The sequence below is a fragment of the Epargyreus clarus genome, unplaced genomic scaffold (assembly GCF_041222505.1).
Source record: "Epargyreus clarus isolate Ecla_fem2 unplaced genomic scaffold, WU_Ecla_fem_2.2 ptg000013l, whole genome shotgun sequence".
NCBI lineage: Eukaryota > Metazoa > Arthropoda > Insecta > Lepidoptera > Hesperiidae > Epargyreus > Epargyreus clarus.
The window spans coordinates 2,825,177-2,849,855 of record NW_027332221.1 but is presented as its reverse complement, the minus strand read 5'-3'; the positions used below and the strand labels follow the sequence as shown (position 1 = coordinate 2,849,855).

Sequence of the window (24,679 nt, the reverse complement as noted above, 5' to 3'; positions counted from 1 at the left end):
AATGGAATCGAAAGTGAAAAGTCTACAATAATTAGAACAGTACTAATAAAATTGAAAGTGGTAGTTCCACGAGAACTACGATACCAACACAATTTAAACAGCGCTATATAAATTTCTATAGAAATTAGAACGGCACCAACAGTCTTAAATGATGGTCCTCTTAACAGAGAACGGTACGAAGAACATTTCGTCATGAAATGAACAGTACCCACCGAAATTCCTATTGCAGGTAGTCATAGAATATGATATCACAAGTATCGAGAATATATTTATGGAAAGTGGAAGCGACGACTATAGCTGTATCTCAATAAAACTAAAGTCATCGCAGTAAAGGTAAAAAGACATCGGTTTTTACATATGTAAGTATGGTACCAACGGTATTCCAGGATTTTCTGAAGGTGGTAGAACCCTTTGTGGTTCGACTCCGGCGGCACCACCGCCACACCTATTTCTACCTAATAACAGCAGTGTTAGGCGCTGCTGTGTTCCGGTTTGAAGGGTGTGGTAAGGGAGATAGACTTTTCCGAGGCGTTCCAGCTTAGTCCTCAGGGGTAGCGGCGCATCTGTGGCCGACCTCAGGTAGGAATATCTAATCCTATCTGGGGTTGATTACAGATGTCCATGGGCGGCAGTAGCCACTTACCATCAGGTGGACTGCATGCTCGTCTGCTACTCTCATATTATAAAAAAAAAAAAAAAAAAAAAAAAAAAAATTTCAACAAAGAATCTAATGCTTGTCAATAAGCGAAGGAGATATGTAAAAAGTTTTTATTAAACTTAGACGGAAGATTCTCGGGTTCACCAGCCCTTAAGGAGTTTATTTATTAGAAATTTATTAGAAGAATAATGAAAAAAATAATTACTATTGGCGATGACTTCAATTGCATGTACCTATTGTTGTATTCATGGTCTTCTGGGCTACGCCTTGGTATTTGGAGTGTTTCAATTTATTTTTAAAAACATGGAGCTACTTCTTGTAACGTCACAATCTATACAAGAAGTACTAAAGAAGGACAGGCGGGTTTTGAGTGGCTTTTATATTGATGGCTAATGTTGTCATTGACAGTTCTTTCAGGTGATTTTTTCGACTTGATTGATAGTTACACGTTTATTTCAGTTGCAGTTTTCTGTGAAAAGAAACACAAACAAACATGATTATGATGCAGATAGCTTCGGGTCCTGTGGAAGGCGCCGTGTTGAGTTTTGTCCAGATCCTTCCTTTAAAGAGATGGACATACGTATTTATGGTAACAGACTGGATTTGGTCATACGGTCCTTTCAGTTTTGCTGTAGTGTGTTATTAAGTATGGTTCACCACAACACTAAGGTCCTACGGTGTGAGTTTTATTCGTAGTTGGCTCATAACAAATGGTTCGACAGATGTGACCCTGGAATAGGTTATTTTGCGACTATAGAATGACCTAAGGAGCCGACTTGTGATTGAAAATGAATCACACAATCATTTCCCAACACAAATTAGTTTTTACAAATAATTTATTATTGAAAGAAAAAATATTCTTTAACATTATTCATTAGCCTTGATTCCTTTTAAATTGGCTTAAAAAAAAGAAAAACATGTAATCTACATTATAATTTGTAAAATGAAGGCTATGAAAATCTTTCTATTTTGGGTTTCATAGTGGTGGAATGTAATCAAATATCTTTATTGTTTCAATGTGGTTTTTACGTGGTTTTACACTTAGAATATATAAAACCATTGCATTCTACCTAGCAAGATATGCAAATGTTGACAGTGTCAATTGAACAAACAATAAAGTATCTGCTATTAAAAGTTTAATTATATTCTGAAGTAAATATAAACTTACCTAAAATACCTTTACAATAACGTTACATGCCACTATTTGGTTTTATTGAAAACAAAAATTACGTATTTCTGAGTCGCTTCTTCATTGCTAAAGATCGTGTCTGCTTTGGTACTATAATGTACAATGTGCTGCAAAGTTCGCCAAGGTAATCACATTATAATATAATTATTTCGTGTGTAATAATTTATTTTTCGTAACAAAAAATCCTCGTAAAAATTGAAGGTGGTAGAACCCTTTGTGGTTCGACTCCGGCGGCACCACCGCCACACCTATTTCTACCTAATAACAGCAGTGTTAGGCGCTGCTGTGTTCCGGTTTGAAGGGTGTGGTAAGGGAGATAGACTTTTCCGAGGCGTTCCAGCTTAGTCCTCAGGGGTAGCGGCGCATCTGTGGCCGACCTCAGGTAGGAATATCTAATCCTATCTGGGGTTGATTACAGATGTCCATGGGCGGCAGTAGCCACTTACCATCAGGTGGACTGCATGCTCGTCTGCTACTCTCATATTATAAAAAAAAAAAAAAAAATCCTCGATTGTATAAAACGCTCTCGCAATTAAAGATTCCTTTGGTTTTTTAGAAAACAGTTACCCAGTTAACGTTTTAATACATTCAGGTAATGAATTGTGGGTCACATACAAAATACACTTTTACGATACAGTCCTAAATTTAGTGGCGTGTGTTGTTATGTTATATATTTGTGTATTTCTTTATTTACCAGCATAGCTATTTCCCGAAGAAATACGGGAAGTGTGCAAAAGATAATATTTGTGTATATTGGATGTTAACAAATACCTAATTATATTAAGAGTAATCGACACATAAAGTCATTGTTTACGTTACTATATACAGTTGTATATATGTGTAAGAAAGAAAAAGAAAGTTGAATGCAGTTGCATTGATTAAATCCATCTTCAATTGATCTTGCTAAAAATAAAATATAATAATTTATATTGAAATTGAAAACGATTTATGTTATATTTCGGAGAATATAAATTTGAGTTCTAAATGAACTTGTGTTTGAAATTGTGGTAGAATTTTAACGACAATTTCATCCACTACCACAACATAACAAAACATAACAGGTTGAATAAATAAATGGAAAAACATATTCATAAAAGTAACAGAAACGTATTCCAGATGAATCACAAAGAGTAACATTCCAAAGTATCACTGTCAAGGATGCATCAATCAAAGCGGTCGTCCTATGCCGCGGCGTGACTTCGCCGTATGGCGCAGGGTTTGCGGGCCTCGAGGGATCCCTCCTTACCCGGGCAATCTCCTCAGTGGGTACACTGCCCACCGGTGTTGTAAACTGCCGTGAGGCAGCGGTGCAGCGTTCGGTCCTCTGTGTGACCTGCGCTAGGCGTGCGCACATACGACGCGCCAACATGGCCACAAACCTGTCCACGGTTTGCACCTTGAGGTCGCGCTCCAGCACGTCGTTCCTTACATAGCGGCCCGCCCCCACGATCGTCCGTAGGGACTGGCTCTGCACTGCACGGAGACGCTTTCTGTTGGAGTTCTGTTAGATAAATATTACAGTTTATTTTGGAAAAGTATTCTAATATATGATATTACTTATAGTCCCATTGTTGATGGTAAACAGTGTATAATTCTGGTTGTGTTCAATTATTTCTGTAATAAAAATAATATTTTATTTTATTTTGTAAAAGGCAGGTGTAGTGTATTAGTAAGTACGCTCATAATTAGACACTAAACATAGATACGACGAGTACTGGTATGGCGTGCGGTATTGGTACGCATCTAGTGACATCGAGTTAGCTGTCAGTTGATCTGGTACGTCACTCTTAGTGTGGACGCCGTGCGGGTAGGACAGTAGTGAACCGATTGGTATTATATTTGTACTAACCGAACCAGTACAGATGAAATTGCCGTTAAAATTCGACCACAATTTCAAACACAAGTTCATTTCTACGAAATATAACATAAATCGTTTTCAATTTCAATATAAATTATTATATTTTATTTTTAGCAAGATCAATTGAAGATTGATTTAATTAATGCAACTGCATTCAACTTTCTTTCTTCTTTTTTTTACATATATATATACAACTGTATATAGTAACGTAAACAGTAACGTAAACAATGAGTTTATGCTTTGATTACTCTTAATAAAATTAGGTATTTGTTAACACCCATTATACACAAATATTATTCTTTGCACACTTCCCGTATTTCTTCGGGAAATAGCTATGCTGGTAAATAAAGATATATACCAATATATAACATTACAACATACGCCACTAAATTTAGGACTGTATCGTAAAATTGTATTTTGTATGTGACCCACAATTCATTACCTGAATGTATTAAAACGTTAACTGGGCAACTGTTTTTTTTTTTTAAAACCAAAGGAATCTTTAATTGTGATAGCCTTTTATACAATCGAGGATTTTTCGTTACAAAAAATAAATTATTACACCCGAAATAATTATATTATAATGTGATTACTTTGGCGAACTTTGCAGCACATTGTACATTATAGTACTCGTACCAAAGCAGACACGATCTTTAGCAATGAAGAAGCGACTCAGAAATACGTAATTTTTGTTTTCAATTAAACCAAATAGTGGCATGTAACGTTATTGTAAAGGTATTTTACAGATACTTTATTGTTTGTTCAATTGACACTGCCAACATTTGCATACCTTGCTAGGTAGAATGTAACGGTTTTATATATTCTAAGTGTAAAACCACGTAAAAACCACATTGAAACAATAAAGATATTTGATTACATTCCACCTCTATGAAACCCAAAATAGGAAGATTTTCATAGCCTTCATTTTACAAATTATAATGTAGATTACATGTTTTTCTTTTTTTTTTAAGCCAATTTTAAAGGAATCAAGGCTAATGAATAATGTTAAAGAATATTTTTTCTTTCAATAATAAATTATCTGTAAAAACTAATTTGTGTTGTGTTTTCAACCACACGTCGGTCTCTTAGGTCATTCTATAGTCGCAAAATAACCTATTCCAGGGTCACATCTGTCGAACCATTTGTTATGAGCCAACTACGAATAAAACTCACACCGTAGGACCTTAGTGTTGTGGTGAACCATACTTAATAACACACTACAGCAAAACTGAAAGGACAATGACCAAATCCAGTCTGTTACCATAAATAGGTGTGTCCATCTCTTTAAAGGAAGGATCTGGACCAAACTCAACACGGCGCCTTCCACAGGACCCGAAGCCATCTGCATCATAATCATGTTTGTTTGTGTTTCTTTTCACAGAAAACTGCAACTGAAATAAACTTGTAACTATCAATCAAGTCGAAACAATCACCTGAAAGAACTGTCAATGACGACATTAGCCATCAACATAAAAGCCACTCAAAACCCGCCTGTCCTTCTTTAGTACTTCTTGTATAGTTTGTGACGTTACAAGAAGTAGCTCCATGTTTAAAAATAAATTGAAACACTCCAAATACCAAGGCGTAGCCCAGAAGACCATGAATACAACAATAGGTACAAGCAATTGAAGTCATCGCCAATAGTAATTATTTTTTTCATTATTCTTCTAATAAATTTCTAATAAATAAACTCCTTAAGGCGAAAGGATAGGCCAAACTACGACATAGACCTCTCTTTAAAGGCCTACTACTACTAGACGGATTGATCAAATTAAAAAATAAAATATACCTAATATGCATACTATAATAAACTTTAAATTTTAAGTTTATTTTTATCATTATTTTTGGTGGTTTTTAAGAAAAAAAATCTATTATATCGTCTATATATTTGCAGGAATTTGCTTACTGCTTCCAAAGGACTGAAGCGATTTAAATGTTTTTTTCACATAATTATAGACAATTTATTGCTTTATTAAATTTAAGTTCAAAGTTTTGCAAAATGACTACTTAAGTGCTATTAAATCAATAACACCATATTATTCTTTCGCGGATGGCGCCGCGACTGTCTCAGACGACTGATGATCGAAGAAGATATACGGAAGTCAAGCTTCAGTAAAAAAAACACAGAAGGAAAAAAAAGTACCTGTAAATTAAACTATTATCATAATGTTGAAGAAAAAAAGATTTATGGAAGTCAAACTCAAACCAAAGCAATGCAGATGAATCTATGTATTTAGAATCTACGTTGGTTAGAGATTTAAAATTTACCGAGTTTTGATTGATTTAACGAAACTGCAGTGTTTCCGCAAAAAAAAAAAACTATCGTATTCATAGTGATTTGATGTGATTTTTATGCGCAGCCGTGAAATCGGGTAATTTTCACGTTGTTTTTGATACTCATAATGAAGACAAGAACGTTTAGTGACTTTCTGTTCGTTTAGTGAATTTAAGATTTTTATTTTAGCTTCGTGATGTTTCATCGAATAGCTAGAACCCTTGTCATCATCCCTATAAAATGGAGAAAATGCCATTTTAATTAAAAATGTTAAAATAAATGATAGCTATAGAATGGTACTTTCAAGACTGTTTTTAAACGGTCTAAACGAAACGTTCAATAAAGATGTTATTTCCACATTTCAGTTTTTTATTAGAATAAGCACAATAAAAAAGTGTACCTTTTAAAAAACGCATATGGCACATCTGTGGAACCGGTTCCTTTCACTCACTGTGCAACCGGCTCCCGGTCACGTCACAGACAAGCGGTATAATTTTTTTGACAAAATAAATTAAAATTTTCCAAATTTTAGTATTTATTTAAAGAAATAGTTGGTTAGTAATGAAAATTAATGAAAATTAAAAAAAAATCTCCAATTTCACTTTTACAACAATAACTGTACTTACTAAACAATATTCTATTCAGGAAATAAGCACTGCAAATATTTGAAGTCTGCTTACATTCAATCGTTTTATGATGATAGAAGTCCATAGGTGACAAAAATGCTTCGAACGCATCGGTTTCAAATACTCTTTGACTTTCGGGGGAGTGCGCGTGCGCGTGAGGCAGTAATCGCTGGCCGCTTACTGCCTACAGTGTCGTGTTCGATTCTCAAGGACGTTGGGCTATCATTTCGCCTTAAGGGCTGGTGAACCCGAGAATCTTCCGTCTAAGTTTAATAAAAACTTTTTACATATCTCCTTCGCTTATTGACAAGCATTAGATTCTTTGTTGAAATCCTGGAATACCGTTGGTATACTTACATATGGAAAAACCGATGTCTTTTTACCTTTACTGCGATGACTTTAGTTTTATTGAGATACAGCTATAGTCGTCGCTTCCACTTTCCATAAATATATTCTCGATACTTGTGATATCATATTCTATGACTACCTGCAATAGGAATTTCGGTGAGTACTGTTCATTTCATGACGAAATGTTCTTCGTACCGTTCTCTGTTAAGAGGACCATCATTTAAGACTGTTGGTGCCGTTCTAATTTCTATAGAAATTTATATAGCGCTGTTTAAATTGTAATGGTATCGTAGTTGTCGTAGAACTACCACTTTCAATTTTATTAGTACTGTTCTAATTGTTGTAGACTTTTCACTTTCGATTCCATTGGCACCGCCCCAATTATTTTAGGACTGCCACTTTGGATTCTATTGGTACCGTTCTAATTATTGTAGAACTACCACTTTAAGTTTTATCGGCACCGCCCTAATTATTGTAGGACTGCCACTTGGAATTCTATTGGTACCGTTCTAATTATTGTAGAACTACCACTTTAAGTGTTATTGGCACCGCCCTAATTATTGTAGGACTGCCACTTAATATTCTATTGGTACCGTTCTAATTATTTTGGAACTACCACTTTAAGTTTTATCGGCACCGCCCTAATTATTGTAGGACTGCCACTTAGAATTCTATTGGTACCGTTCTAATTATTTTAGAACTACCACTTTAAGTTTTATTGGCAACACCCTAATTATTGTAGGACTGCCACTTAGAATTCTATTGGTACCGTTCTAATTATTTTAGAACTACCACTTTAAGTTTTATCGGCACCGCCCTAATTATTGTAGGACTGCCACTTAGAATTCTATTGGTACCGTTCTAATTATTTTAGAACTACCACTTTAAGTTTTATCGGCACCCCCCTAATTATTGTAGGACTGCCACTTAGGATTCTATTAGTACCGTTCTAATTATTATAGAACTACCACTTTAAGTGTTATTGGCACCGCCCTAATTATTGCAGGACTGCCACTTAATATTCTATTGGTACCGTTCTAATTATTTCAGAACTACCACTTTAAGTTTTATCGCACCGCCCTTATTATTGTAGGACTGCCACTTAGAATTCTATTGGTACCGTTCTAATTATTTTAGAACTACCACTTTAAGTTTTATCGGCACCGCCCTAATTATTGTAGGACTGCCACTTAGAATTCTATTGGTACCGTTCTAATTATTTTAGAACTACCACTTTAAGTTTTATCGGCACCGCCCTAATTATTGTATAACTGCCACTTAGAATTCTATTGGTACCGTTCTAATTATTTTAGAACTACCACTTTAAGTTTTATCGGCACCGCCCTAATTATTGTAGGACTGCCACTTAGAATTGTATTGGTACCGTTCTAATTATTGTAGAACTACCACTTTAAGTGTTATCGGCACCGCCCTAATTATTGTAGGACTGCCACTTAGAATTCTATTGGTACCGTTCTAATTATTTTAGAACTACCACTTTAAGTTTTATCGGCACCGCCCTAATTATTGTAGGACTGCCACTTAGAATTCTATTGGTACCGCTCTAATTATTATAGAGCTACCACTTTAAGTTCTATCGCTACCGTTCTAATCATTGTAGACCTACCACTTTTTGTTTTACAGATACTGTTCTAAATATTGTAGAACTACCACTTTTCGTTTTACAGGTACTGTTATAAATATTGTAGACTACCACTTTTAGTTTTATAGATACTATTCTTATTATTGTAGCTTACCACTTTAAGTTTTATATCTACTGTTATAATTATTGTAGAACTGTCACTTAAGTTTTATAGATACTGTACTTATTATTGTAGAAATACCACTTTAAGTTTAACGGTACTGTTCTAATTATTGTAGAACTTACACTTAAGTTTTTAGGTAACCCAAGTACTAAATCCTTCACAACTTGGAAATTTCATATAACTACATAAAACACCACATTGTTACAGGCATACACTCCTAATATGCTATTAATAATAATTTATCTTATTATTATTATTTATATTATTTATTTATTTTATTTTAATTATTTATTTATCTTATTATTGAGCAATATGAACAAAATGTGTCTTCTCGCATCATAACATTTTTTTGGAATTCAGCGGCTCACGTGTTACCCCTTACTTCTCTTCGCTGTACGCATATCCGTGCGTCACTCATTCGGGCCACATGAGCCCTCACTCACTGAAATCCAGCGCCGTGGTGCTATACTCCCTGGCATTAATGCTGAGTGAGTGCCTTTTCCGTATGTAATGTATACATACAAGCATAGGGATCTACTGTAACGTATTTATTTAACTATTATGTTTTTTATACGTTTGTGTTGCTATTTTGAGTATCTTAAGTTTTACCTATATCCCACTATTTTGTAAATAATTAAGATAATTTGCCATTGTTATGTGTGTGTAAAATGCATTACGTAATAAAGTTATTTCTTTCTTTCTAAATAAATAAACGCCTATACACTCACACATATCTATGGGTACAAATATTTTTGATGCCTGGGATTCGAACCCATACACATAAATCAGTGGTCAGGATGACTCAACAACGCTGAACAGAGTCAATATTCCGTCATCACTATCACTATTTTTATTTTTTCATTATTACGATGGTTGGCTAAGTAAGAAAGGTCTTTTGCTTACAAATACTGAACTAAACTAAAAGCATCATAAAACTCAATTGTTGTCAACGCAATGTTTCTCCATATTTCTTTTAATTTTTCTTTTATACCAAGAGGATTATATAAAAGATAAGGCAGTCAACTAAATTGGGCCATCACAGCAATGTACGAACGTGTATTGATAGCACTGTAACGTAACTATTTATGTTATGTAAACCAAGCTTTCCTTAGTTCACCTACAGGCACTTTAACCCAATACCTTTATTTATATATTACAGTACACAACATTCATTAAGGGTCTGCACAATATGACTGACCAATGAGTCTAATGGCACCAATAAGCCTAATTTTGATTTATAAGATCATAAGTAACCTTATTTATCCAACAACCATTCTATTAAATAAATCAATTAGTAATATATTACCTCAAGCTAATTTATAATAGAACTTACTTCTACGTTGACAACCAAATGAGGATTATAATTTTATTACGTACGTAAACGATCGTTTTTAAATATTTAGTTTCTTGGGTATCCATATTAATGTTAATATGGTAATTATAATACGCACTATCTATACATAAAAGGTTATGATGTAACCTTTTATTATTTTAAATAATAATCGACCTTTTATTATTGTGCCAAGTGTTCAAAAGGTGGAGGTAGCGCACTATTTCTTAAGGTTTAACCTTTTCGGCGGTTAACATTCCACCCAGAAATTTTAGAATCATATGACATTATAAATGGACGTGTATTTTAAACAGTTTTTCCATCTGTTCTGCAATAATAACAAAAAGATGTTTACTGACTTACCCCTAAAATCAGTTTTTATGATTCTCTCAGCACATTCCTTCTTGTTTTTTCGTCACTGGCAGGGTCGCCACTTCTACTGGTTCGGTTAGTACAAGTATAATACCAATCGGTTCACTACTGTCCTACTCGCACGACGTCCACACTAAGAGTGACGTACCAGACCAACTGACAGCTAACTCGATGTCGCCAGATGCGCACCACTACCGCACGTCATACTAGTACTCGTATCTATGTTTAGTGTCTAATTATGAGGGTACTTACTAATACACTACAGTGGTGATAATGGGAGTTGTTGCCATAATATATGTGTGCAGAAATGTTCGTTGTGTCAGGCGGCATGCCTCGGACACAAACGTGGATTCAGGCTCTGCCACGGCGCCGCAGGAGCCAATGGAACTAGCTGTTTCGTCTTTGTCGTTGGAAGCGCAACATGGAGTAAATAGTGATAAGTGTAAGTTAAGTGTAAAACAAAAGTGCAGGGGTGCATATGGTGTAAGTGAAAGTGTATGTGAGAGTGCAAAGTTAGAATATTGTGCGCGGTCAAGAAAGCAAGATCGAAGTACATCGCCGGTACTTCGATCAGTGTTAAGTGTTACAGAAAATGATAAACAATAAAACAATGCCCTGCATCTTGTTAATTCATCTACTAATAAAATACATTGGGTGCATGTTATTTATTTTATTTATTTATTGCATCTCTATAAAAATAACAGATACAATAGGGTAAAACCTAATGCCTGATGGCATTCTCTGCCAGTCAACCCTTGGTGAATGGAGAAAATGGAGGCAGGTGTTAATTATATATACATGAAATTAATTATGTAATTTATTATAAATACATAAATAAATACATATACTTCAGATATACAATACAATACAATACAATACTCTTTATTGTACACCAGATTTATAGTAACAAACAGAAATACACAATAAAAATTAATTAAAGGTACAACTGGCGGCCTTATCGCTAAATAGCGATCTCTTCCAGGCAACCGTTTACAAATAGGAAGAAAGTAATACTGTATAAAAAGAGATCCAGGGTAGGGGTGTACATAAGTATAATGTAGCGAGAGTCATATTTTAAATATATCAGCAGCTAGAGTAGTAAAGAATGGAAGAAAAGGAAAGAAAGAGGAGAATACATAAAGTAGGAAATAATAGAATAGTATAAAAATAACAGAGTAACTAGGAAGCAGATTATGATGATAGATAAAATTCTTTTACCTGATTTTTAAAAGAATCCAGTGACTGCGCACGTCGGATAGTAATTGGTAAGGCATTCCATAGGCGCACAGCCACTGAAGTAAAAGATTTACTAAAGAATGATGAAGAAGAAGAAGGAGTTAATAGGGAAAGGTTTTTATTGGAGCGCAGTAAATGTGTATCATGAGACAGATGCAAGTAATGGAAACGCTCTTTTAAATAATTAGGTGTGTTAGGGTTAAACAGGATGCAGTATAAAGCAGAAAGTATATGAGTATTCCGACGAAGGCGAATTGGGAGCCACTTGAGTTTTTTACGATACTCAGAGACGTGATCATATTTACGAATTCCAAATATGAATCGGATAAATAAGTTTTGGATACGCTCAAGCTTATTTAATTGCTCCACGGTTAGATCTAGATAGAAAACATCTGCATAGTCAAGGATAGGATGCAGTAGACATAATGAAAGCGAGATTTTCGTCGCAATTGGTAGGAAATTGCGAAGCCTCCGGAGGGATCCCATGGCCGAAAACACTTTCCTGCTCACCTCGTTGACCTGAGGAACCCATGAAAGATAGCAATCCATGTAGATACCTAAGTTTTTCACTTTTTCTCTTAGAGGTACGTGGATGCCGTCAAAGAAAATTAAAGGTAGATGAGCAAAATCGACCTTATGCAATAATCTAGAGCTACCAATTACAATAGCTTGGGTTTTTTCTGGATTTACTTTTAATCCATGCAACTGGCACCAGTTCGAGATACGAGTCAGATTAGTATTTATAATACCGATGGCTTTAGGTAAGTCATCAATCGGGGATTTATAATAAATCTGTAAGTCATCGGCATAAAGGTGGTAGAATGAAGATAAATTATGAGATATTGAATCGATATAAATAGAAAAGAGGAGAGGAGACAACACGCCACCTTGCGGTACGCCAGCAGTAATGGTTGACCAAGTTGAACTGCTGTCATTAACCATTATTCGCTGTCTGCGCCCATACAAGTAACTCTGAAACCAGTCAATCACAGCCGGAGATATGTTAAGAGACTGTAAGGTAGCAAGCAAGATGTCGAAATCCACTGTATTAAATGCATTGCTAAAATCAAGTAATGTTAACACAGTTACCTCCCTCCGGTCCATTCCCAAACGGATGTCGTCCGTAACTTTCAGTAAAGCAGTCGTCGTACTATGACCAGGTCTGAAGCCGGACTGGTAAGGATTTAGAAGATTGTGTGAGGAAAGAAAGGAACTAAGCTGGTTATATATAAGACGCTCAAAAACTTTGGATAGAAATGGAAGGATGGATATTGGACGGAAATCGGAACAACAAACAGGACTTGTCTTTTTAGGTAAGGGAATAATTTATATATCAAAATATCAAATTTATATATCAAAATATATAAATATTTATATATCAAAATATATAAACAAATACATACATATTATATAAAATAACAATACAGATGATTAAGATATTGACGAGGTGTTAAGAAAATGCTCTCGGACAAGTTTTTTAAATACTGCTTTACTGGGTGCCTTCCTGATATGCACGGGCAGAGCGTTCCAAAGCAGTACTGCCTGAATAGTAAATGAGAAATGAAAAAAGCCGCTCGTATGCAGTGGAATATCTGCTCTTAAGTTATGAGACGACCGAAGCATTTTGTCATGGGTTAAGAACCTATACTGGAAGTAATCCTTGAGGTAAGGAGGAGTATTAGTATCATTCAAGATAGAGTAAAGCTGAAAAAGGATCCTAGAGTTACGCCTCTGACGAATAGTAAGCCAGTTGAGTCGGCTACGAAACTGAGAAATGTGATCATATTTACGAAGGCCAAATATGAATCTGATAGAATTGTTGAGAAGGCGCTCTAGTTTATTCAGAAGTGCTTCGGTTAGATCTGGGTAGCACACGTCTGCATAATCAATGATGGGAAGGATGAGGGAGTTGACCAGCATAAGTTTGGTCTTAACAGGCAGGAAATGCTTGAGACGGTATAAAGATCGCATAGTGACGTTGACCTTCCGGGATACTTCGGTGATATGCGGATTCCAGCTTAAGGAGCTATCGATATGAAGGCCAAGGTTCTTCACGGATTCAGAAAACGGAATTTTTGTACCATTATAAACGATAAGTGGTACTGAATCACGATCTAGCTTGGCCAACAGTCTCGAACTACCAATAATTATGGCTTGACATTTGGCGGGGTTGACTGATACTCCATAGCGCAAAGACCAGTTAAGGAGAGCATTTAAATTATGATTTATCTTATCAATTGCGCTATGTAGATCATTCACGTCAGCTTGAGCATAAAGCTGTAAATCATCGGCATACAGATGATACGAACAGTTGAAAACATGTGTGATGGAATCAATAAATAAAGAAAATAACAATGGAGAGAGAATACCGCCTTGCGGGACGCCAGAATCTAAATCAGCCCAATCCGAGGAAGTGGTTCCAATCCGAACGGACTGCTGGCGCCCGCGAAGATACGAAGAGAACCAATCCAAGGCGGTACGAGAAAACTGTAACTGGTTAAGGATGGCAAGGAGAATATCGTGGTCGACTGTGTTAAAAGCGTTTGAAAAGTCAACAAGCACCATCACCGTGAGCTGTCTGTCGTCCATCCCGTGTCGGATATCATCACAAACTCTAATTAATGCGGTGGTGGTACTGTGACCGGAGCGGAACCCAGACTGATAAACATTCAGCAGGTTATGTTTCGTTACATGAGCGGAGAGTTGCTTATGCACACAGGCTTCCAGAATTTTAGAAAGGAATGGAAGTATAGATATTGGACGATAGTGATTAGGAAGCAATGGATGGGATATTTTGGGAAGTGGACGTACAAAAGCTTTCTTCCAGATAGAGGGATACTGTCCGGAGGAAAGGGAAAAATTAATGATGTGAGTAATGGCGGGAAGAAAGCTGTCAATGACATTGACTAGCATTACTCTACTCACTTCATCACATCCTACCGCCTTAGATTGGATACTGTGTAAAATAATGTTTACCTCATCCTGATTAACGGGAGAGAGCTCGAAGGTAGGAGTTAGAGAAGATTGCATTGAAGCAATGGAAGCTATGGTGTGCGACCGGATTGTATTGTTTAAAGAAAACGTGGATTTAAAATGACGATTCAAGTCATCTGGAGAGTGAGAAGAACAACAATCCATCGCAGATGGTTTACCCACACCTAAAGATCTAAGGAATTTCCACATATCAGCGGCTGACGAGATGGAGATGTTTGAATGGATATATCGGCGTTTAGCTATTCGTACCATCTGATTGCATCGATTACGAACAGCCTTAAATGCAGCCCAATTGACTTCAGTCCGCTCCTTCTTATACTTCCGAAAAGCCCGATCCCGTCTGGCCATCGCAATGCGAACTTCGCTTGTGAACCAGGGGGCAGGTGGACGCCTCAACTTCACTTTATGCATCGGGGCATGAGCGTCATACAGTGAAAGAATAGTCTTGTTGAGAAAAATAATTTTATCATCCACTGTAGCCGCATCTGTTAGAGGTTTAAAGTTAACAAGCGAGGCATCTCTTTTAAGGTTTGCCACATTCATTCTTGCAAGATTTCGAATATATAAAAAAGAGGGTTTTTGTTTAGGTGGCTTCAATTTGTAGCTTGCGAAGAGAAGATCGTGTCGTGAAAAACCGGGCGCGGAGAGTTGACCAAACGTCTCAATGCACTCAGAAGAGGATGTAATGATAAGGTCGATCCAAGAGTCATCGGTGGTAATATTATGATGTGTAGCAGATAGACCAAGAAGTGTAAAGTTAACCGACTCAATTATGGATCTAAGTTTTAAGGAACGAGGAGTACATTTTAACATATCTGTATTGAAATCTCCCATTATTATGCAGTGCGTGTATTCAGATCCCAATGTCTCAAAAACTGACTCTAGAGCGTCAGAAAATTCAACGGAAGGAGGACAGTATACTACACCCAGAACGGCCCTAGTGCCCATGATATCTAACTCAAGGAACAGATACTCAGGGGAAGTAGTGTATCGTGACGGTGATGACACAATAATTTTGAATTTAAAAGAATTCCTTAGGTAGATCGCAACACCACCACCTCCTTTCTCTGTTCGGTCATTTCGAATCAACGTAAAGCCAGGAAGAGGAAATAAAGCTGAATGAAGTGAGGGCTTTAACCAAGTTTCTGATATTAGAATGGCATGCAAACTGTGTACATTAAAGGCAGCCTCCATTTCAGAATAGTGACTCGGGATACTCTGAGCATTTATATGGCATATATTTAAAAAATTGTTTGAGGAAGAGAACACCCTGATCAAATTACAATTTAAACTATTGTCCGAAGAGCTACAACAAGAGCGAAAGGAGTCTGAAGAGTCGCTATAAGAGCAATAATCATCATCTGACATAATTTATATAATAACAATATATTTAAAATAAATAAAATATAAAATACTAATAAAACTGCAATTTAAAATTATAATAATAAAATAAAAAAATAATTAAAAAAAAATAAAAACAAATTTCATAATCCAGCACCAATCCCAACAGTTGACTGTTCACATAATTAAGTAAAATTAACTTAGAACATTTACAACACAAATCCCCCTCAAGTTGGAGTGCGCCTTGTCGTGGTGGGGGGGCTCAGTAACCCGTTGCAATCCAGCAGCGGGTGAAGCTAAAGCGCTCCAGTGGCGGTTGGGATGCACTGCGTCTGTCCCGTATCGGGCGGCAGTTGCATCTCATCGGTACGCTGCGTCTGTCCCGTATCGGGCGGCAGCGTTACCCCGTAATGTTGCTGTGGTACTCTGCGTCTGTTCCGTATCGGGCGGCAGTAGTACCACGTGTGGTGGTTGTGATGCGCTGCGTCTGTCCCGTATCGGGCGGCAGTGGCATGTTGTTGACCGTCGGGGTATTTTCCCGGGTCAAGGGTGACGGGCGTGGCGTGCACTTACCCTGCCGTCACGTAGGCATTCATCTGCCACCGTCACCAAAACCGTAACACACCAGAGTGTCGTGGTCATGTCTCGCGGCTTTGGTGAAGCGGGGGTCTCGGCTTAACCGCCCGGACCGCGAGGAGATAACCTCTATAAAAAACCCCAAAGGCTGGACGCTGAGGTACGTGGCGTACGGCCGCCTCTCACAACAGATGAGAGGTGGTAGGCTGGGACAAGTCTGCCTGCTAGCGGCCATCTGTGCGGGACCTCTCGACCCCGCACAGTATTAGAGTTACCAAAGGACAGGGGGCTCTCCTTTGGTGGACCTTTATATCCCCCATTCTCGTGGGAACAACATGAATGATCCAATTGTAAAAATAAATGATGGTGTGCCCGAGATGGGTGAAACAGACGTAGTGCCTGAGAAGGGCGTAGAAAGAGCGGAAGCCGTGGAGTCACGCTCCGGTTCGGCTATGAGCTTTGAAGGCTCGGAGGTGGAAGGGCGGTTCTGGTCGCGGAAACGCAACCGAGCCGCCGCAGGAGAAGTGTCTGATGAGGACGGTGGCGTAAATTCAGAGCCGGCGAAGGCTCCGAAAGTTTCGGTTGCACGCCGAGGCAGAGGTCGACCGCCTACTACTGGGCAGTACGTTGGCTTAGCTAAGGCAAAGGCGGATCTGGTGGCTGCAGAGCGTGCGGAAATGCAGCTACGGGCCGAAAAAGAGGTTGAAGAAGCGGCACGCAAGGTGCGAATAGCGCGAGGGATGAAGACCCCGCCAGCGGACGCTAATGACACGGCAGAGAAGGCTCTGGCAACAGAGCTCCAAGACCGCGTTCGCGCTTCGGTGGAGGTTATCTCCAAAGTCGCTAGCAAATCGAGGAACCTCAAGGGGACCTCAGTGAAGGCTTTGCGCGACGCCGCTGCCGCCATCTCGGAGGCAATAGATGCGCTCCAACGTCGCACTGAGACGGAGGAGGTCACCCGTTTGCGGCTGGTCAATGACAGATATAAAGCGGACAATGACCAGCTGCGAACGGAGCTTGCAGAACTCCGCCGGGAAATGGCCGAACTGAGGGTCGATATCCGGCGAAGTAACGTCCGGGTGGTGGAGGATCTGACCTCAGTTGCCGACAAGGCACCGCCGACTGTAGCTGCAACGGCCTCTGATTCATTGGCCGAGATTGAGAGGACCATCATGCTCCGAGTGGGTACGATGGTCAACGCACGGTTTGAGGCCCTGCAGCAGAGGCTGCCACCGGAACCGCGCGTCCGCCCGCCGCTGGCTGCTGATAGGGCGAAAGATGCCCAACAGCCAGAGAATACAGCGGCGCCGACCTCCCAGGCTGTGCCCTCCAACAGTCCAGCCCCGAAGTCCCAGAGGGGGAAGAAGGGGAAGACTGACCAGACTCCGGCCCAAAAGGAGTCTCGGCCTTTGCCACCAGCTCCGGCTTCCATGGATGAGGGGTGGAATGTTGTTGCAAGGCGACGATCCAAGCCTGCACAATCGAGTGCCGTCCAACTGCAACCACAGGGGGCCCAGTCTGCGGTGCCAGGCTCTCAGCGACCGCAGACTAAGGAGGGAAAAAGGCAGACGCGCAAGCTGCGTCCCCCCCGCTCTTCTGCTGTAGCTATCAAGCTGCAGCCAGAAGCTTTAAAGAAGGGCGTTACTTACGCCGCAGCTCTATCCGAGGCCAAAGAAAAGATTGATCTTAAAGGCCTCGGAATTGAGTCTGTTAAATTTAAGGTGTCAGCCACAGGGGCTAGAATCCTTGAGATTCCAGGTGCTACCAGCTCCGACAAGGCGGACACACTGGCAGACAAGCTGCGTGCAGCCCTGGGGGAGGACGCGGTAGTGTCCAGACCGGTAAAGTGTGCGGAGTTACGCGTGTCCGGTTTAGATGACGCCGTCTCCGCAGCAGAAGTCGCGGCGGCGATTGCCGGAATTGGCGGATGTGCTTTAGCGTCCGTCAAGACTGGCGAAATCCGCCGCGACCACTCGGGTCTGGGCACGCTCTGGTTGAGCTGCCCGGTGAGTGCTGCCAGGAAGGTGGCTGATGGCGGGCGAGTGCTGGTCGGATGGGTGTCGGCCAAGGTCTCTCTGCTTGAAGCGAGACCGCTGCGCTGCTACCGCTGCCTGGTGATTGGGCATGTTCGGGAGCAGTGCAGTAGCACGGTAGACCGTAGTGGTGATTGCTACCGCTGCGGGAAATCGGGCCACATTGCCCGAGACTGCACTGCCGCCGCGGCACACTGCACAGTATGTGCGGCAGCCAAGAAGCCGGCCGACCACAGGCTAGGGGGCAAGTCTTGTGCTGCTCCTCGGCTTAAAGGGCGAAAACCGCCGACTGTACCCTCAACACAGTCGGTTAGCGGCAGCTCAGCTAGAGGGTCCGGGAACGGAGTTGTGGCCATGGAATCCTAATTATGGACCACAACCTCCGATTCCTCCAGGCTAATATCGGCCACTGCGCAGGAGCACAGAATCTCCTGACCCAACACCTTAAGGAGTGGTCGATTCACGTGGCTGTGGTTGCTGAGCCGTATTTCGTTCCTCCCGATAATACGAATTGGGTAGGGGACCGCGACGGCTTAGTGGCCATCATACGACAGGACGCGATAGCTTCCCCGCCCTTTGAAAAGGTAGCAAAGGGCCCGGGATGCATCGCTGCTCTGTTGGGAGATGTTGTGGTCATTGGCGCCTACTTCTCTCCCAACAGATCACTCGCCGAGTTCGAGGTTTTTCTGGAACAGGTGGGTGCCCTGATCGTTCAGAGCCACCCTCGCCCCGTACTTCTGGCGGGCGATCTCAATGCCTGGAATACGGCTTGGGGATCGCGCGTCACGAGTGCGCGGGGTGAGGTACTGGAGGAATGGGTTCTCGGACAGGGACTAGCCCTTCTCAATCGGGGATCGGTGAGCACGTGCGTGCGGCCTCAGGGTGAGTCTATTGTGGACTTAACGTTCGCAAGCTACACCCTCGCGCGCCGTGTAAGAGGCTGGGAAGTCATGGTCGATGCGGAGACTCTTAGCGATCACCGATACATTCGGTTTGATCTCTCCGCGTCCCAGAACGCTCCGATCAGCACACGCCGGTCCCCGGTTGACAACGGCCCGAGGTGGCAGTTGAGGCACCTCGACAGGGACCTAGCGAAGGAGGCTGCAATCGTGCAATCTTGGGTGTCACCCGCTGACCCTGTGGCGGTTGAGGACGAAGCCGAATGGTTTCGGGGAACGTTCACACAAGTGTGTGACGTGTCTATGCCCCGTTCCAGGCGTCGTCCTCCCAAGTGCCAAGTGTACTGGTGGTCTGCAGAGCTCATGCAATTGCGCAGCGCCTGTATTGTGGCCAGACGCCAGTACACCAATTACAGGCGTCGGCGGATCAGGGACGAGGGGCAGATTGCACTCTTGCATGCTTCTTTTAAGGAGGCCAAGTTGCAGTTGGTGGCAGTGATCGGCAGGGCTAAGACTCTGGCCTGGGAGGAGTTGTTGGGGACGTTAGATTGCGATCCATGGGGCAGGCCGTACAGGTTGGCGATGTCAAAACTTCGCCCCTGGGCACCCCCACTAACGCAAAGTCTCCGGCCTCAACTTCTGGACAGAGTCGTGACGTCCTTGTTTCCGCGGACGGAGGAACACCCGTGTCCTCCCATGGTGTCTCCAACTGTCGTGGCGCCCGGACCGGATGATGTACCGCCAGTGACTTTGGGAGAGTTGGGAGCTGCGGTGTCACGGCTTCGTACCAAAAACACCGCCCCCGGTCCTGACGGCATACCGGGCCGCGTATTGGTCTTGGCCATGGAAGCTCTTGCGCCTCGTCTGAGGAGGTTTTTCGACGCCTGTCTGGCACAGTCCAGGATACCACAGCGGTGGAAGACAGGTCGTCTTGTCCTCCTCAGAAAAGCAGGGCGGCCAGCGGAATCCCCATCCGCGTACCGGCCTATCGTGATGCTTGACGAGGATGCCAAGCTTTTCGAGAGGATTGTGGCGTCCCGAATCGTCGGGCACCTCGAGGAGGTCGGTCCGGATCTGGCTGACAATCAGTTTGGGTTTCGTAGAGGGAGATCCACCGTAGACGCGGTGCAGCAAGTGAAGTCCCTTGTGCAGGATGCAGTTGCCCGGGGTGAGGTTGTGTTGGCGGTGTCTCTTGATATCGCCAACGCATTTAATACCCTCCCCTGGAGTTGCATCAGGGAGGCACTCCGTTACCATGGTGTGCCCCCTTACCTGCAACGGATCGTCAGGGACTACTTGTCTGGGCGTGCGGTGGAATACCCCGGCCAAGACCGGTGGTGTCGGCGGGAAATTTCGTGCGGAGTTCCACAGGGGTCAGTGCTGGGTCCCCTCCTGTGGAACATCGGCTACGACTGGGTGCTGCGAGGAGCTACCCTACCGGGTGTCGGTGTTATTTGTTACGCGGACGACACCCTGGTGACTGCTTGTGGCGAAAACCACAGGGTCGCTTCTCTTCGCGCCACCGCCGGCACGGCATTCGTTGTGGGCCGCATACGGCAATTGGGTTTGCGGGTGGCGCTCGAAAAATCCGAGGCTGTGATGTTTCACGGCCCACGGAAAGCGCCACCCCGGGATACACATATCGTCGTCTCCGGAGTTCGTATCGACGTGAGGCCGTCGATGAGGTATCTAGGACTTGTCCTGGATAGCCGGTGGAACTTCGGTCCCCACTTCGAATGCCTGGTGCCTCGGCTACTGAGGACGGCGGCAGCCTTGGGAAGACTGTTGCCGAACCTCGGTGGACCAGAGATGTCGTGTCGACGTCTCTACACGGGCATCGTAAGATCGATGGCCCTGTACGGGGCCCCTATATGGGCCGATGCCCTGAATCGCCGAAACGTCGCTCTGTTAATGCGAGTACAGCGAGTGATGGCGATCAGGGTTATACGGGGCTATCGCACGATCTCGTGTGAGGCAGCCTGCGTGCTAGCGGGTTCTCTGCCCTGGGATTTGGAAGCGAGAGCCCTCGCGTCGCTACGTCAGTGGCGTGAGGAGGCGCACCGATCCTGGGGCCGCCCGCCCGCACAGCAGGAACTGGAGGGGCACAGAGCTGAGTTGCGTCAACGGGCTATCGAGACGTGGAGGTCCAGGCTGGCGGATCCTAGTGCCGGCTTGCGGACAATCGAGGCAATTCGTCCGATTTTTCTACAGTGGTTGCGTAGGCGATTCGGCGTCATGTCCTTTCGTCTGACTCAGATACTCTCGGGACATGGTTGTTTCGGGAGTTATCTGTGTCGGATCGGGCGGGAGCCGACGGCCAGGTGTAATCACTGCGACAATTGCCTCGATGAGACGGCCCAGCATACGCTGGAGGTATGCCCTGCGTGGAGTGCGGAGCGCAGCGCGCTCAGCTCTGTATTGGGGGCCGACCTCTCGCTCCCGTCCGTGGTTCACGCCATGGTCGAGAGTGACAGGTCGTGGCAGGCGGTGCGCTCCTTTTGCGAAGCAGTAATGCTCGCGAAGGAGGCGGCGGAAAGGGCCAGGGAAGCTATGTCTGCCCAGCCAATCCGTCGCAGGCGCACGGGACGCCGTAGAGCGGCTTTCGAAAGCCGCTCTTTCCCCGTTCCCTGAGCCCACGGAGGCGGATTCGGGGGAATCCAATTCCGGTCTTTCGGGCTCGAGATGTCGTGTGTGCGTTCCGCACGCTCTTCTCATGAGGAATATCTCTGAGAGAGGCCCCTCCCTCTCGGGACGTGGCTGGCGTTAACATCAGCGCCGGCCGACGTTGTCGGGTCGCGAATGTAATGCTAACGCTTCTCGCGACCCGGCATCAAGCGTCCAGTGGAACGCCGCGGAGTTTTAGTCGGTAAGAGTCCGACATATCACTTTCGCTCCCCCGGGCGGAAGTGAATCCATGAGGATTTCTCCGCGTAAAAAAAAAAAAAAAAAAAAAAATTTACAACACAAATAACAAGAAAAACATGATAAAACGTTGACAACACCAATGAAATAAAATAAAAAATCTGTAGAACATGGTAAAAAGTTGACTAACAATAAAAAATAACAAAAATCATAATAAAACGTTGACACAACAATAATAAAAAAAATCTGTAGTTATTAACATATACATGGCAGAACAAACTAATTATACAATTACAAACATGAAATGAAAAGATAATAAAGTCTATGACTACTAGTCTATGATGTTAGCAACCATGTATGGCCGAATGCACAAAATTTGTGAGACCAATAAATTAACTAAATATCGAGAGAAGGAAACATGACAAAAATTCAAGAGCAACAATTAAAAAAGAAATAATGTAGTAATTAACAAAACGAAACAACTTGTGTTACTATAACATAAAAAACGTGTAACGAAACGTATGATACAAAATGGGACAGCTGTCACCATGACGTGACTTTAACATTGACAGCACTATAACTATCTGACATCTAGTTCCTGTATAATGAATTTTGTGCCGTTTAGTCTAACTAAGCAAGAGTTATTATCATTTGTCATAATTCTGAGTGTAATACTAATAACAATAAGTGACAACCAACCAAGCCGAAGTTACAGTAGGTAGTACCCACTCCAAATGAAAGAAGTTGTTTACATTCTGTGTGAAACAAACTCACTTCTTGGGGACACCACGTCTGCTACGCTTGAGGTCGTCTCCAGACGAACCGCCAACCGGTAATCTTCGCCGGGCGTCTTGTATGCGACTAGAAGACTGCAGGGGGGCCCGGCCGCCTTCTTTTCCGCTCCCAGACCCTCCAGACCTCACATCAGATGACGGGGGAGAGATAGTCTCTGGAAACTTTGAGATGAGTTGTTGGAGATCTTCGTCTGAAGTAATCCGCTCTCGCCCGCCGCCGGGAACTTTGATGTGTATCGTCCCATCAAGTGACCATACATTTTTAATCCCAAAATGCTTCCGGGCTCTTGTATGGATTGACTGTCTGAGGCGAGTTAAGAATTCCGACAGAGTTATACCGGTACCCTTGAGCTTGCTTTTAGCCTTCCACACCTCGGATTTGGTGCTATGGTCACGGAAATGTTAGAGTTAGTAAAATGGTTTCACCTTGTTTAGACATAAGTTCATATGGGTATCTCATCAACACTAACCCCATTTATCTCGCTCGGGAGCATGTACGGTGCAACCGTCCAAAAATATAGTTATAAGCAAAAATATTGTCACGCAACCACGCGGTAATAGACATCAGTTGGCTATAGGTAAGCACAAGTGCCGCGCGTGCTCAATTATCATTATCAATCATTATCATTTTACATAAAGATCCTCAATAAATCCCTATTTCAACAATTATCAGTTTATCATTTCTAAGGGAGTCAGAAACCTTACAGTGCTAGTGTCATTATCACTGACTGCGCGTACAATGCAATGGTTGTCCATAATGTACGCAGAATTTGGAATAACTTAGAATTAATGTAATTAAATAATTAAGAGGGATTTTAGTTTGGGTTTTGAAATTTTGTACATAACATTATTGATGTCTAGAATATGGTAAAAAAAGACCCTGTATATATATATATATATATATATATATGTACATGTATTAAAAAAATGGTCCTGTGGTAGTAGAGTAAGTAAAAGTAAAATTTTGACTTAGAATAAGATGTGACAAAATAAACTTTACATAAAAAAGGCACGGACGATCAGTCTGTGGAGTGAACTTTATTATACAAAAAAAAAAACCTAACCTAACCTAACTAAATAGTCAATGATGAACTGGCTTTGCAATTTCATTAGAACCTACACCAAATATCTTCAAACACAACTCAATTATTCCCATCGATTAAGGAATTACATATTTTGTCTCCGAGACACATTATCAGACCCTTAAATAGTCAATGATGAACTGACTTTGTAATTTCATTACAACCTACACCAAATGTCTTCAAACACAACTCAATTATTCCCATCGGTTGAGGAGTTACATATTTTGACTCTGAGCCCCATTATCAGACCCTTAAATAGTCAATGATAAACTGGTTTTGCAATTTCATTAGAACCTACACCAAATATCTTCAAACAAAACTCAATTATACCCATCGGTTGAGGAGTTACATATTTTGTCTCCAGAACCCACTCTGATCCTCATCATATTTAAATGTTGGTCTAACTTGTAGCAATTGTACACACACGAAATTAAAAGCAT

The 24,679-nt window shown here is 41.9% G+C and overlaps 1 protein-coding gene across 1 annotated transcript; it reads left to right on the top strand.

The window, feature by feature from the left end:
* Positions 1–16,904: 16,904 nt before the first annotated feature.
* LOC140746630 (uncharacterized) lies at positions 16,905–18,968 on the top strand. The gene has a single exon (XM_073078754.1). It carries the CDS (start codon positions 16,905–16,907, stop codon positions 18,966–18,968), a length of 2,064 nt encoding a protein of 687 aa, XP_072934855.1.
* Positions 18,969–24,679: the final 5,711 nt, after the last annotated feature.

Coding starts and splice junctions, on each gene's coding strand:
- LOC140746630 (XM_073078754.1), top strand. CDS start 16,905: ATGAATGATCCAATTGTAAAAATAAATGATGGTGTGCCCGAGATGGGT.